This window comes from Taudactylus pleione, unplaced genomic scaffold (genome assembly GCF_031769625.1).
Source record: "Taudactylus pleione unplaced genomic scaffold, aTauple2 ptg000201l, whole genome shotgun sequence".
NCBI lineage: Eukaryota > Metazoa > Chordata > Amphibia > Anura > Myobatrachidae > Taudactylus > Taudactylus pleione.
In genome coordinates, this window is record NW_028284603.1 from 49,994,116 (window position 1) to 50,008,822 (window position 14,707).

The 14,707-nt window shown below is 44.5% G+C and overlaps 1 protein-coding gene across 4 annotated transcripts; it reads left to right on the forward strand.

The window, feature by feature from the left end:
- Positions 1–354: 354 nt before the first annotated feature.
- On the forward strand, positions 355–13,330 carry NANP (N-acetylneuraminic acid phosphatase). 4 transcript variants are annotated; one of them, XM_088477606.1, is made up of 3 exons: positions 355–515; positions 1,161–1,274; positions 12,013–13,330. In XM_088477606.1, exons 2-3 carry the CDS (start codon positions 1,185–1,187, stop codon positions 12,646–12,648), a joined length of 726 nt encoding a protein of 241 aa, XP_088333732.1. In that variant the 5' UTR covers positions 355–515; positions 1,161–1,184; the 3' UTR covers positions 12,649–13,330. The 4 variants fall into 4 exon arrangements, with proteins under 4 accessions (XP_088333732.1, XP_088333733.1, XP_088333734.1 ...); XM_088477607.1 differs by having other exon boundaries at positions 515–570; XM_088477608.1 differs by lacking the exon at positions 355–515 and adding an exon at positions 522–549.
- The last annotated feature ends 1,377 nt before the right edge of the window (positions 13,331–14,707 follow it).

Sequence of the window (14,707 nt, forward strand, 5' to 3'; positions counted from 1 at the left end):
CGTGCGGCCATTTTTCTGAAGAAACCATTTCGAGCTGTCAAGCTGCTAACAAAGTCACCTGAACAAATGTACCGTGTGGGCTAGGGGGCGGCCATTTTTTAGGAGACCCACAATAATTGAGAAACAAGCAATACTCTTCTTCCTACAATGGAGACATGACGACATAACATTCTGCTCATATGTTGTGTACAGATAGCTGTCAGACACACTGTAACACCATCTAAAGTCTTCAGTTTCTGCAGTTTAGCGTGCGTCCATTTTTCTGATGACCAAGACTAGTTCGAGCTAAAAAAGTGATGACTGGAGTCACCTGAACAAATACTATATGTGCCGTGTAGGCAAGGATGCGTCGGACATTTTCTAGGAGACCCAAAATAATATAGAACCATGCAACATTCTTTATCCTGCAATGGGGACAGGAAAGCTGCTCTTATGTTGTGTACACATCGGCTTCCTGACAGCTGAGCTGGCGGTGACTTGTGGCATACTATGTACTATGTTATCGTGGTGAACAGGTAGAGTAGTGCTGGGACAGAGAGCATTGCTGAGGTGTCTGTGTAGCGTCATTATGTAATGACCATAGAATAGATTATGGCATGTTTTGACAAATTCTTCTTGTAATGTACAGTAAATAATGTGCTTAAATGCCTATTAACATGCACATTCTTGTGGGAAGGGAAAAAAAATCCAACCTGTGTTTAATTCATTTTTTATAGACAATAAGGCACACGTGTTACTGAAACCTGTTATCATAGAAATCTGGGGATGCCTTTCTTACAAATTAATGTGTGCATTTTTTTTTTACCTTTTTTATACATATATATATATGCAAACAGCAGTTTGTTACTGTTATAATTATAATATAATTATCTGCTATTAGCAGCACCTGTTATATTGTACAATTACTGTGTTTGGCAGTAAAAGTTTGGTACTTATAGTTGCAAGGCCTCTACTGCTGAGTCTGTATAGTGAGCAAATGTTTTTGTTGGTTATGAGCATAGCTAATGATAACGGGATGTCGTATAACAATGAACAGGAAAGAAAAGTGGTCAGGGATACGGGGTCCAGCCAGTGCTAAATAACCTAAACCCCCCCCCCAAACCTTATTCATGTGAATTATTACAGTTTAAGTACATTTAAAACATTTCACATACTTGCAGATCCTGCTCGCCTACGTTTCGGAAATGGTGATGAATGGCATTAAGGCTGTATTTTTTGACTTGGATAACACATTGATTGACACATCTGAAGCCAGCAAGAAAGCTATAGAGGAGGTAACTAATGTTTGTATTGCTGTCTTTTTCCTTAAAGTAATATATGATCTTAAGGCCCCCATACATCAGAGATTGATTGCAGCAATCATGCAATTTGCAATTGATTGTGTATAAAAATCTTTCCCTTTTTCAATCAATTGCATATGCTCCAGACACTGAATTTAGTAAATTGTATTTTCAGTTATAGAGTTTATACATATTAGATAGTTACTGGGTTTCTAATCCTTTTTTCCAAACTTTAGGACATTGGCAGGAGTCTAACTATTTGGACCCCTGCTGTTTGCTCAGTACAGTTGGATTTTGTATTCCTTATTACTGGGAACCTGTTGGAAAGCACAAGTAATGGTTTGATTGCGAATGGATGGCCATGGCAGAGACAAAGGGGCCAAATGTTTGATAAAGGAAGGTCTATAAAAAATTACGCCCAATAGCTGAGGCTCTAAAAAAGGGGAAAGATGCCAACCCCTCAACAAGAAAACAGACAAATACGGAGCTATGGGCCTGATTCAGAGCCACTCGCTCTGAAAGAGCGCTCGCTCTGAATCAGGGCCGGGCTTCTTTTTTTTTTTTTGGAGCGGCCTCTTGGCCGCTCGCATAGCTGTGGGTAACCACCCACAGCTATAGCAGGCAGCCATGATGATGGTCGCGATAGTCAAGACCATCGGGCTTGCGACGAGACCCTTGTGGTAGGGTCTCGTGGCCGCAAGCCCCAGAGAGCTTTCGGCTCTAACAGAAAGCTCTCTGCTGATATCACTTGTGATGTCAGTGGGGCCGCCCCAAAACGGCAGGCGTTCTCATGGGAACTCCTCCGTTTGGGCAGCCACCCCCCCGGCCCACCCACCAAACGGGGCGAGCTGTCACTCAACATCGACAGCTCGCCCCCTTTGGTGCGAGACCCGTAGTGCCTGTCACTAGCCGGGTCCGTCGTGCACATGCGCTGTGGGCCACCATCGACCCAGTTGCGAGCGCTCAGCGCTTGCGACCGGGTCTGAATTAGGCCCTATGTTTGCTGGGCAAAGTATTAATTGCTGAAGAACAGAAGAATAAATATTTATATTTTATTACTTCCAACATACGGCGGTACTCCCCGGATTTTAAAAAAGTTGGTGTCTGTCTGAACTTTTTTCAAATTCAGGGAGTGCCGCCCTATGTTGGAAGTATTGTACTATTGGAGTCTGAATGATTCCTGGGAGGGCACCCAGGTTTAGTGCCGGATGGTCATCTACCATTGTTTATATATATATATATATATATATATATAGATATATATACATACAGAAAGAGCCAGTACTCCACAATATTATAAACAACCTGCCCTCTAAAGTATAACAATACCCAACATGTACGCAGAAATAGCAGCGGCACTCACGAGTCTTGCACTGTTGAATAACACCAACACTGGGTAAGTTCGTTCAAAGTTTCAGTCAAAATAGACCTCAGTGCAAGACCCGTGAGTTTTGCTGCTATTTCTGCATATATATACAGTACCAGTCAAAAGTTTGGACACACCTTCTCATTCAATGGTTTTTGTTTATTTAAATTATTTTCAACATAGATTAATACTGAAGACATCAAAACTATGAAAGTACACATATGGAATTATGTTGTAAAGAAAAAAGTGTTAAACAAATTAAAATATGTTTTATATTTTAGATTCCTCAAAGTAGCCTCCTTTTGCTTGGATGACAGCTTTGCACACTCTTGGCATTCTCTCAATCAGCTTTATGAGGTAGTCTCCTGGAATATTTTTCCAACAGTCTTGAAGGAGTTCCCAGAGGTGCTGAGCACTTGTTGGCTGCTTTTCCTTCACTGTGTGGTCCAACTCATCCCAAACCAGCTCAGTTGGGTTTAGGTCGGGTGATTGTGGAGACCAGGTCATCTGACGCAGCACTCCATCACTTTCCTTCTTGGTCAAGTAGCCCTTACATAGCCTGGAGGTGTGTTTGGGATCATTGTCTTGTTGAAAAACAAATGATGGTCCCAGTAAGCGCAAACCAGATGGGATGGGATGGCATGGCGCTGCAGAATGCTGTGGTAGCCATGCTGGTTAAGCGTGCCTTGAATTTTGAATAAGTCACCAACAGTGTCACCAGCAAAGCACCCCCACACCATCACACCTCCTCGTCCATGCTTCACATTGGGAGCCACACATGCAGAAACCATCTGCTCACTTTCTCTGCGCCTCACAAAGACACGGTGGTTGGAACCAGAAATTCCTCAGTAGTGGCTGAATACGACCATGAAGGCCTGATTCACGCAGTCTTCTCTGAACAGTTGATGTTGAGATTTGTCTGCTACTTGAACTCTGTGAAGACTTTATGTGGTCTCTAATCGGAGGTGCTGTTAAGTAGTGGTTTCTGAGGCTGGTAACTCTAATGAACTTTTCCTCTGCAGCAGAGGTAAATCTTGGTCTTCCTTTCCTGGGGTGGTCCTCATGAGAGCCAGTTTCATCATAGCGATTGATGGTTTTTGCAACTGCACTTGAGGATACATTCAAAGTTCTTGACATTTTTCGAATCGCCTGACCTTCATGTCTTAAAGTAATGATGGACTCTCGTTTCTCTTTACTGAGTGGAGTGGATGGTGCCGTAATATGGATTACAACAGTAGTCAAATAGTGGTGTCCACTGTGTACTAACCCTACCTCTGCACAACTCAACTGATGGTCTCAAACACATTAAGAAGGCAAGTAATTCTACAGATTGACTCTTGACAAGGCACACCTGTTAATTCAAAAGCATTCCAGGAGACTACCTTGTGAAGCTGATTGAGAGAATGCCAAGAGTGTGCAAAGCTGTCATCCAAGCAAAAGGGGGCTACTTTGAGGAATCTAAAATATAAAACATATTTTGATGTTTAACACTTTTTTGTTTACAACATAATTCCATATGTGTACTGTCATAGTTTTGATGTCTTCAGTAATAATCTACTATGATGAAAACAATTTAAATAAACAAAAACCATTGAATGAGAAGGCGTGTCCAAACTTTTGACTGGTACTAAATATATTATATATATATATATATATATATATATATATATATATATATATATAGAAATTGCAGGGGCTCTGCACTCACCATAATAACTAACAATAATAATAATAAACAGTGGGGTTTTGGTTCATGAATTGATCAATGCATTTAAGCTTGCAGCCCATCGTCACGGGACCCCACTTCACTGCAAGTCCCCACTCTATTGCTCAGAATTATAACATGGACATTAATTTTAATAGCAACTTTCCAATACAGAAACCTGATAGCTGTAATAACATTGCCAATTGTGAATATTCAATATTAGGCTTGCCATATCCCTTTAATTCGGGACATAAGTGAATTACCCAGGTTCTGTGGCTGATTAAAACCAGGTGAAAGTGAGACTTGATGTGTAATTTACATGTGTCCCTAATTAAAGGGATGTTATGACAAGCCTATTCATAATAAACTGGAAATATACAATGTCGTATTCTTTTGTATTCAAATTTCATGTATCTTTTGTCCTTCGATTATACACATAATTTGATCACAATAGATCTCATGTGGCTGGCCTTTATGCAGCCTTGGTTACACAGGTCAATATAAACCATGTGATGAAAACTCTAAATGTTTTTCAGCAGAACTGTTCTATTAAAATCCATATTCTGTGACCTGCAATAAACCTGTACAATAGAGCTATAAAAGTTTTATTTATGGCCCATTTATATACAATTTGTATGTTCTACTGGAAAACATTTAGAACTTTCATCACATGGCTTATATTGACCTGTATAACCAAGGCTGCATTAAAGACAGCCGCATGAGATCTATTGTGATTGACCTACAGTGTATTATCTGAGGACAAAAGATACATGAAATTTGAAAACAAGGGAATGCAACATTGTATATTTCTACAGTTTATAAATATTCACATTTTGCTGTGATTTGTTACTACGGTGATCAAGTATCTGTATTGGAAAGTTGCTTTTAACATTTATAACCGTAGGTGCTTTTTAATATTTTTTTGTGTTCTATTTGAGTAAAAATATATTTTTCCACAATCATGCTGGTATGATTCATAGTAACTGCTTAGCCACATATAGCGTTCTTATATTCTCTCTAATACTAAAGAACCGATGACGCTTTAAATCATATTTGATCAATTTAATAATTCACAAATATAAAAAACATAAATAAGTACAATAAAATTAATAATTTCTCTTTCGTCTGGGCTGGGGGACACTGGACCATGGGGTTGTAGGTGGGAAGGTGTGGAGTTGGCACTAATGACTGAGATCTATAACTCCCCCTCGCCAGCCCCTACTTTGCCGTCACCACCCGCAGCAGCGGGGGTCGGTATCCAGGGCCCTGATCCTCCGTGGGTCCGTACCATGGAGCGCTCAGTGGCAGGGTTCGAGAAGGTTTCCTTTATGGAACGCTTCTTTGAGGATCCTAGATTGCGCACGGCGCATAAGCGTCCTCTTCCATCAAGGGGCCTGTTAAAGGAAGATCCCGAGGAGGAGGAGGGGGAACTCCTATTAGAGGAGGTTTTACCCGAAGAGGAAGGTTCAGAGTCCACGTCAAGTCAGGGCATGGAGGACCTGATTATGGCAGTACGACAGTCTTTTTGACTGCCTGGACCTTGACTCCTCAGCAGCGGCGGAGAGGCCGTTCAAGTGGAGGCGTAAGAGGGTCATTTGTTTTCCGGCTTCTAAGGATCTTTCGGATCTGGTTGAAGAAGCCTGGAAGACCCCGGACAAAAAATATGCTACTCCTCGTAAGTTTGCAGCCCTTTAGCCTTTTCCACAGGAGCAGGTCGCTAAGTAGTGGCAGGCCTTTCCGGTGACTCATCCAGAGAGGAGTTGCTGGAACTGGCGTAACAGATTAGTGCGGCGGCAGACTTTGTGTGTGAGGCCGCAAAAGATGGAGCACAAATTTCCTCTAGAGTATCAGCTACGGCAGTCGTGGCACGCAGAGCACTCTGGTTCAGCGCCTAGGAGGCGGACGCGGAATCTAAACGTGCTTTAGAGTCTCTCCCTTTTGGTGGGGGCATTCTGTTCGGCCCCAAGCTTGATTCTATCATATCCCAGGCAACAGGTTGAAAGAGTACCTTCCTGCCTGTGGTGCCACAGAACCAAAAGGGCTCACGGTTCCGGGTCTTCCTTTCGAGGGGGGTCCGGTTAAAGGGCAAACGGTCCGAGGACGCTCTTTCCCCAGTAGGAGAAGCCGAGTACCTCACAGGATCTCGGCCCTTCCGGTCTCGGGGAAGGTGGGGATCATCTCCTTTTTCGAGATCAGTGGGTAGCTTTGGGATAGCATGCCTGGGTAAGGGGCGTCGTCTCCCGAGGTTATGTGATCGACATAAGGGGGTCACCGCCACAGCGTTTCTTCGCCACGGCATTGCCAAAGGATCAGACAAGAGACTGGCCTTAAACCAGGCTATCGGTTCCCTCTGTTCCGAGGGGGTTATAGCTCCAGTTCCACAGTCTCAACAAGAACAGGGTTTTTACGCCAACCTGTTCCTGGTCCGAAATCCCAACGGCGCTTATCGGCCGGTTTTAAACCTGCGAGCCTTGAATGCCAGCCTATGGGTGGATTGGTTCTGCATGGAATCGCTCCGGTCAGTGATTCAGGGTATGTCGGCAAACGAGTTTTTGGCGTCTCTCGACGTCAGAGACGCATATCTCCACATACCGATTTGGGCAGGGCATCATTCTCTACTCAGGTTCACAGCTGGGACAGTTCATTACCAGTTCCAGGCTCTGCCTTTCGCACTGGCAACAGTTCCACGGGTCTTCACGAAGATCATGGCAGCGGTGGCAGGTCTGCATTCCGAGGGGATAACAATCATACCCTACTTAGACGATTTGCTAGTGAAGGCGGATTTGGTTGCCCAACTTAAGCTCCACCTGGATCACACGATTCAGGTGTTACAGTATCACGGGTGGATACTGAATCTCAAGAAGAGTCACCTCACGCCATGCCAATGTCTGATGTTTCTGGGGGTGATCTTCGATACGGCACTGCAAAGCGTTTTCTTGCTCGAGCCCAAAACCCGGGCTCTTCAGGACTTAGTAAGGTGCTGTCTGCCCCTCGCCCATCCGTCTGGCTGGGCATGAAGTTACTAGGTACGATGGTCTCTACCGTCGAGACAATCCAGTATGGCCGCTTCCATTCACGGATTCTCCAGTGGGAGATTCTCCGGAATTGGAAGGGCCGCTCGGATGACCTCTCCTCTCAATTGCTGGTACTGTCAGACAGCACTCGTCAGTCACTTCACTGGTGTTTGACTACCAGTCACCTCCAGGGTCGGTCCCTGGTTACTCCCAACTAGATTATTGTCACCACAGACGCAAGTCTCAGCAGTTGGGGAGCGGTGACGGAGAGCCTCTGTCTCCAGGGGACCTGGTCGGCATCAGAGATAGGGTTGTCAATAAATGTGCTGGAGCTCCGGGCCATTTATCTGGCTCTGTGCGGGGCCCAGGACCTCCTGGCTGGCAGGCCAGTGAGGATCCTATCAGTCAACACCACGGCGGTGGCGTATGTAAACCACCAGGGCGGAACCAAAAGCACACATGCCATGGCAGAGGCAGGTCTCATTCTCACTTGGGCGGAGACGTTTGTCCCAGCAATTCAGCGGTCTTCATACCGGGGGTAGAGAATTGGGAGGCAGACTACCTCAGCAGGACCACTTTCCTACCAGGGGAGTGGTCTCTCCACCTGGAGGTTTTCCAGCAGTTGGTCCAGAGGTGGGGGCTGCCGGAGGTGGACCTGATGGCGTCACGCCACAATTGCAAGGTCCCTTGATTTTGTGCGAGGGCCAGAGATCCTTTGGCATTCGCAGTAGATGCCATGACGGTTCCTTGGAACTTCCGTCTGGCCTACATTTTCCTCCAATTCCCATGTTACCAAGGGTGCTCTGTCGAGTCAGGGAGCAGCAGGTGTCAGTCATCCTAGTGGCTCCAAACTGGTCGCGCCGGTCGTGGTTCACCACGGTTCTCAAACTAGCCGCAGGTCCAGGTTGGCATCTTCCGCTGCGACCAGATCTTCTTCTGCATGGGCCATTCTGTCACAAGGACCTGCCTGAACTGGCTTTAACGGCCTGGTTGTTGAGACTGAGCTCTTTAAAGGCTAAGGGGTTTTCCCCTTCAGTCATCAGTACCATGCACTGGGCGCGTTAGCAGGTTTCTGCACAGAATTACCATAGGGTTTGGAAAACTTATATTATGTGGTGTGAGCGCCGTAGAGTGCATACTGCCCAGTTCCGCCTTCCAAGATTGCTGGCTTTCCTTCAGGGTGGTTTGGAAGCCGGCTTGCGGCTTCAATCTTTTAAGGTACAGGCTTCAGCTCTGTCCATTTATTTTCAGCAACGTCTGGCTCTCCTTCCAGAGGTGCAGACTTTTTTTTCCTGGGGTCTTGTGAGTGCAGCCTCCGTTTCAGCCGCCAGTAGCGCCATGGGATTTGCCCCTGGTTCTGTTGGCTCTTAAGCAGGCTCCATTTGAGCCATTGGAATCCGTGGACCTTCAGTTTGTCAGGTGGAAAGTGTTTTTCTTATGGCCATTGCCTCGGCTCGGCGGGTCTCTGAATTGCGGGCTTTGTTTTGCAAACCACCTTTTCTTATTTTCCATGATGACAGGGCGGTTCTCAGAACTGTTCCTTCTTTTCAACCGAAAGTGGTTTCATCTTTTCACGTGAACCAGGAAATAGTTTTTCCTGTTTTCTCACCTTCACAGTCTTCAAGGGACCAGGACGATCTGTCACCACTGTTGGATGTCGTCCGGCCCTGCAAATTTACGTAGGCAGGACTTCGAACTTACATCGCACGGACTCTGTATTGGTCCTCTATGACGCCCACAAACGAAGCAGACAATTGCAAGATGGCTCCGCTCAGTGATCTCAAAGGCTTATTTGGATGCGGGGCGACCGGTACCAGCCAAGGTTTCGGCTCATTCCACTCAGGCTATGGCAGCCTCCTGAGCAGCGTGTCATGGGGCCTCAGCTGAACAAGTTTGTCGCGCAGCTACCTGGTCCTCTGTCCACACGTTTGCGCGGTTCTACAGGTTTCATGTTTTTGCCTGGGACGCCCATTTTGGATGGACAGTTCTCCGGTCAGGCAATCTGAGCGTTCCCTCCCCTGGGGGTGGCTTTTGAACATCCCATGGTCCAGTGTCCCCCAGCCCAGACGAAAGAGAAAAGAGGATTTTTGTTACTTACCGTTGAATCCTTTTCTCTGAGTCAGGCTGGGGGGACACTGCGTTCCCTCCCTCACGCTCAGTAGTTTTGAGTATGTTATGATTTCGGTCCTAATTGACCATCAGTTTCGTTATTTTTTCGGTATGACCGTGTCACTGAATATTGCTTCTCCTTACCAGGCACTTTTGAAGTTGTACTGGAGTCAGGGGTTGCAGGGGGGGGTTAGGGGGGGGAGGGAGTTATTGATGGTGACAGCACGCCCCCTTTGGTGGGCGTGCCGGGGGCGTGGCTGCCCAGACGGAGGTGTTCCTATGGGAACGCCTACCGTCTGGGGCCGGCCCCACTGACATCACAAGTGATGTCATTGGGAGTGCCTTCGGCTCTGATAGAGCCGAAAGCACTCCAGGGCTTGCGGCAACGAGACCCTACCATAAGGGTCTCGTCGGAAGCCCGATGGTCGTGATGGTCTTGACCGTCGCGACCATCTTTTTGGCCGCTCACTATAGCTGTGGGTGGTAACCCACAGCTATGCGAGCGGCCAGGAGGCCGCTCTAAAATTAAGGACGGCCCTGATTCAGAGCGAGCGCTCTGTCAGAGCGTCCGGCTCTGAATCAGGGCCAGTGTCCCCGAGCCTGACTCAGAGAAAAGGATTCAATGGTAAGTACCAAAAATCCTCTTATTAATGTTAAAATAGAGCAAAATTCATATGACATATACATCATTTTTGCAGAACAGTGATAGCAGCTGTCTTGTTCAGAATTTGTTACTTTAATATGGAGCCAATTGAGTAATAACACATACAGGAGGGGTATTTATCAAAGACTGGATAGAGCGAAAATTGTGAGATATAAAGCACTAACCAATCAGCTTCTAACTTACATTTTACAAGCTGTGTTTGAAAAATGACAGGAGCTGATTGGTTAATACTTTTTCTCTCACAATTTTATCTCTCATCAAGCTTTAGTACATGGGCCCTCATTCAGAGCCACTCGCTAGCGGCAGTACGCTCGTTCCGAGCGATGTTCGCACATCTGCGCATGCGTACGGATCGTTATACGCATGCGCGAACCAGTCAGTGCGGCCGAAATTCATGTGCTCGCAAAATAGCGAATGCCTGATAATATGAGTGACAGAAAGAGGCGTATGTGGGTGGTAACAGGGGAAGGTGCTTGAAAACGGGGAGTGGAAATCAGAACGCAGGCGTGCTTAAAGGTCAAAACGGGCGTTTTATGGGTGTGCATATTTAAAACAGCAGCGTCATTGACCACGTCACTGGGTTTTTTTTAAGCCAGAACTGCTCGCAAAATTGTGGTAGCAAAAACCAACCACAAGAATAGCGAGCAGTTCATACGCTGGTCGATGTACTCGATTAATCTAATAAATAGCGGACATGACGTAGGGTGCGAGCGGCCAGGGGGCGTTTTTAACAAATAAACGAGCGTATGTTTTGCTCGCTCGTTCAGACTTAGAGGTGTGAACAGACTGCAATTTGCGAACGGATCATTTGAATAGCCACCCCTTGTTTTTGAACGAACGACCGCAAATAGCGAACGGCTCTGAATCAGGCCCATAGACCCAAGGGACCTATGTATCAAAGCTTGGAGAGAGATAAAATTATGACAAATACATTTGCCAACCAATCGGCTCCTAACTATCATTTTTTTAAACACAGCCTGTAAATTTGGAAGCTGATTTGTTAGTACTTTATCTCTCACAATTGTATATCTCTCCCAGCTTTGATACATAGGCCCCTAGAACCACTCAGGAATTCAGAGTTATTAGGGGCCCTGCCCTATACGGTAATGTAAGAGTCCCACAGTGTACAGGTTTAGTTGATTGTAAGCATGATGTAGACATTACAAGCAGGATTGATTAATAAGTCTAGTAATCACTGGAAAGCCAGATAATTACAAGTTACTTCCAACAATAACGAGCCATACGGATAGCAGGTTCCCAATTTCGTGCTTCCGACTCCTTGTATGCGCAGCATGCACCTGTAGTCACCGCCATGGTTGGGTGCAGCACCCTCTACTGTCCGGATTAGAATTTTTTAAAATTTTGTTATAGTTCTCTCTGTAACAAAAGTGATAGAAGTTCCGGATATCATACACTGCTCTGCTGCTGACAGTCAGCTGATACTGTACGTTTTGTCTATAATGTAGACCTTTTCGCTCCTTTAGCACCAGTCTACATTGAGTAAATGATAGGCACTTGTGGGAAAACAAGAGACTTGAGAATAAAGGAGGATAGCCCAATTGACTGTTTCAAAATATAACACTTTTAATGAGTGATCTTTATTTTTAAAAGATGTTCTTGCATGGCAGCTTTGATTGATAATTGATTACTACAGCGTGTATTAATGTTTACAGGTATCTAGAAATCACAGCAAAGTTCTATAAGGTTGTTGGTTGGACAGCCCTGGTGTGAACAATTACATTTCTAGAGAGATGACTTTCTATATATCTAAGAGACATTTTTCTCTGGAACTATTGCACTATTTTATTTACCCTAAGTGCACAGGCCTAAATTATTTCTGTGTATAAATATGATCATTTCTTGTAATTGTACAGGTAGTGAAACTACTCATAAACATAAGCAAATTCAATGAAGAGGAAGCTCATAATATATGTAATAATTTCCAAGCAAATCTACTTCATGAAGAACTTGATCCCACCAAACTGACCATTGATGACCTCCGAGTGTGGCACTTTGAGAAAGCCATGCAGGAAATCAGGGCTAGAGATCACAATTGCTTGGCCAAGGAATGTTACGCACTTTGGAAAACAAAGCGTTTGCAACTTATGACGCTGTCTGAAAGTACCAAAGATTTGCTCAGCGAGCTCCGAAAATCAACCCGCTTAGTCCTGTTAACAAATGGAAACAGGCAGGTCCAGAGGGAGAAAATTGAGGCTTGTGGTGCCGACCCATTCTTTGATGCAGTAGTGGTGGGAGGAGAACATGCCGAGGAGAAGCCAGCACCATCCATCTTCCTCCACTGTTGTGACCTAGTGGCAGTGAAACCAGAGGACTGCGTGATGGTCGGCGATAATCTGGACACGGATATTCAGGGTGGACTGAATGCAGGGTTGAAGGCAACTATATGGTTAAACAAAAATCCACATGTAAACCGTAATCCCAGCCCTGCTCCTCATTATATAATACAGTCGATGAATCACTTACCTGATATTCTAAATAATTTACAATAGATTAGAAACCATGAACATAGTTCTCACTCTACATTACACATGCTCCATGTATTACATATAAAACGAAGCAGAAACAACAGATCATTAATCCCTAGCAATAACATTGCACTATATACTTCTATAGTCATAGTGAACGGGTGATGGACCAGTTTCTAGATATGATTTGTCTAGACACTATAACTGCTTGTATGCATGCTGGTTCAGTTCCAATTTGTAACTGGTAATTAGAGACTCAATATGCTACAGATGAAAATAAAAGTGCCCATGCATACACCCCCTAAATCTCACTATCCCTTTATCTGTAGTTCAAATCACATTTCTAAACAGCATTCCTTAATACTGAGTTTAGACTTTTTCCAGGTATTCGGTAAATCCATGCTTGACCACAGGTGAGTTATCGCAGTCGTTTTGATTTAACCATCTATACTCAAGGATGGATATCCTTAAACCCTGGATTGTTAATGTGCCTTGAAGAGAGAGTTTGAGAAGCACTGTTGTTTAGTGTTAATTTTGGGCCTCACATGGTAATGGAATGCTATGGCTATAACAAATCTTTACAATTTAGAAACAACAATGAAACTAAATGTGTAAAACATTCACGTTATATAAAATTAAAATGTGAATTGAATAGTTTATTTTTCTGATTTCATGTTGATTGAATAAATAAATTATGTAACACCTTCAGCTGAGTAATTTAAATTTAGAGGATGGTAAAGGTTGTGCTACTTATGCTACTCTTTACAATTAATCACCCGAGATGAATCAAACTGAAAGCCCATTGCACAGAATCATGTATCAATGATCTATTAATTGCTCATCCTGATTAATTTCTTGAATTACACTCAACGGGGTTACTTTGGAAAAGTGCTCTAGCAAAGTAATACCCCTTTTACACCGCAGCTAAAACCTGGGTTATTGCCGGGTAAACCTGGGTTGATGCTCGGTGTAAAATTGGCCAGGGTTGGATTCCCAATCTATAACCAATGGCTATTGAAATGCAGTAGACCGAGGGTTCTCAACTCCAGTCCTCAAGTACCAACAGGTCATGTGTTTTGGATTTCTATACACCTGCACAGGAGTTCATCTATTTTGTTGGGTCAGTAAGTATCCTACCTGCATCCACAGCCAGAAATCCTCTAAACATGACCTGTTGGCAGGGCCGGTGCTAGGTGTCTCGGCACCCAGCGTTGAACCGTGCTTCCCCACCGCTCCTTCCCTCACTGCGCCCTCCCCCTGAGCATAACATAATGAGGACAGGGATATTCTGCAGCTGGACCCTGTGCGTGCCTGGAGCCGGCTCTGCCTGTTGATAAAACTTGGGGGTTGAGGTTGAGAACCACTGCAATAGACTAAAGACAAACAAGCATATGCAGCTAAGATTCATGAGGAAAACAGGTTGCAGTTACAACAGACAACCAAAATATTCATATAGATAAGTAAAGAAAGCAAGTACATAGATAAGTAATACCTAAAATAGTCCATGCCCCTACAAGCCATATGTAGGTGGAGGCACCTAAGTAGAAGTGTCCATTGCCTCTTCTGACAGGGACTGCAATGCTTAATGTAAAGTTGTCTAATGGGACCAAATTTTATATTATCTGGATATAGAATTTCTACTCCTATAAATAACCTGCACATACCAAACCGTGTCATTGACCAGTGCCACCCATTTCTGGAAACGGAGTCCCAAGATACATCTAAGTTCTGGTAATTATTGCATTGGCCAGAGTCAGCAGATTAACCACATATAGTGATGTAAAGTTGGATGCTCAGGGATATCCCCAAAGTGACCTTTTTTAGGGGATATAGAACAGGAAAACATATCAGTTTTGTGAATGCCCTGGACAACTTTGGACCCAAATGACTGCACCCAAGCACTTTCCCAGAGGAGGTGCCAAAATGAGCCATTAACCATTTTGCATTTGGGACACCTGGAGTCTGTCCTACTCCCAACTCAGAGAAGACGGAGAGAAGTATAAAAAAATCCTATGTATAATATATATTGCATCTGGATATATCTAATACAGAAGCTAGTGTTTTCAACTCTAATAAGTTAAAC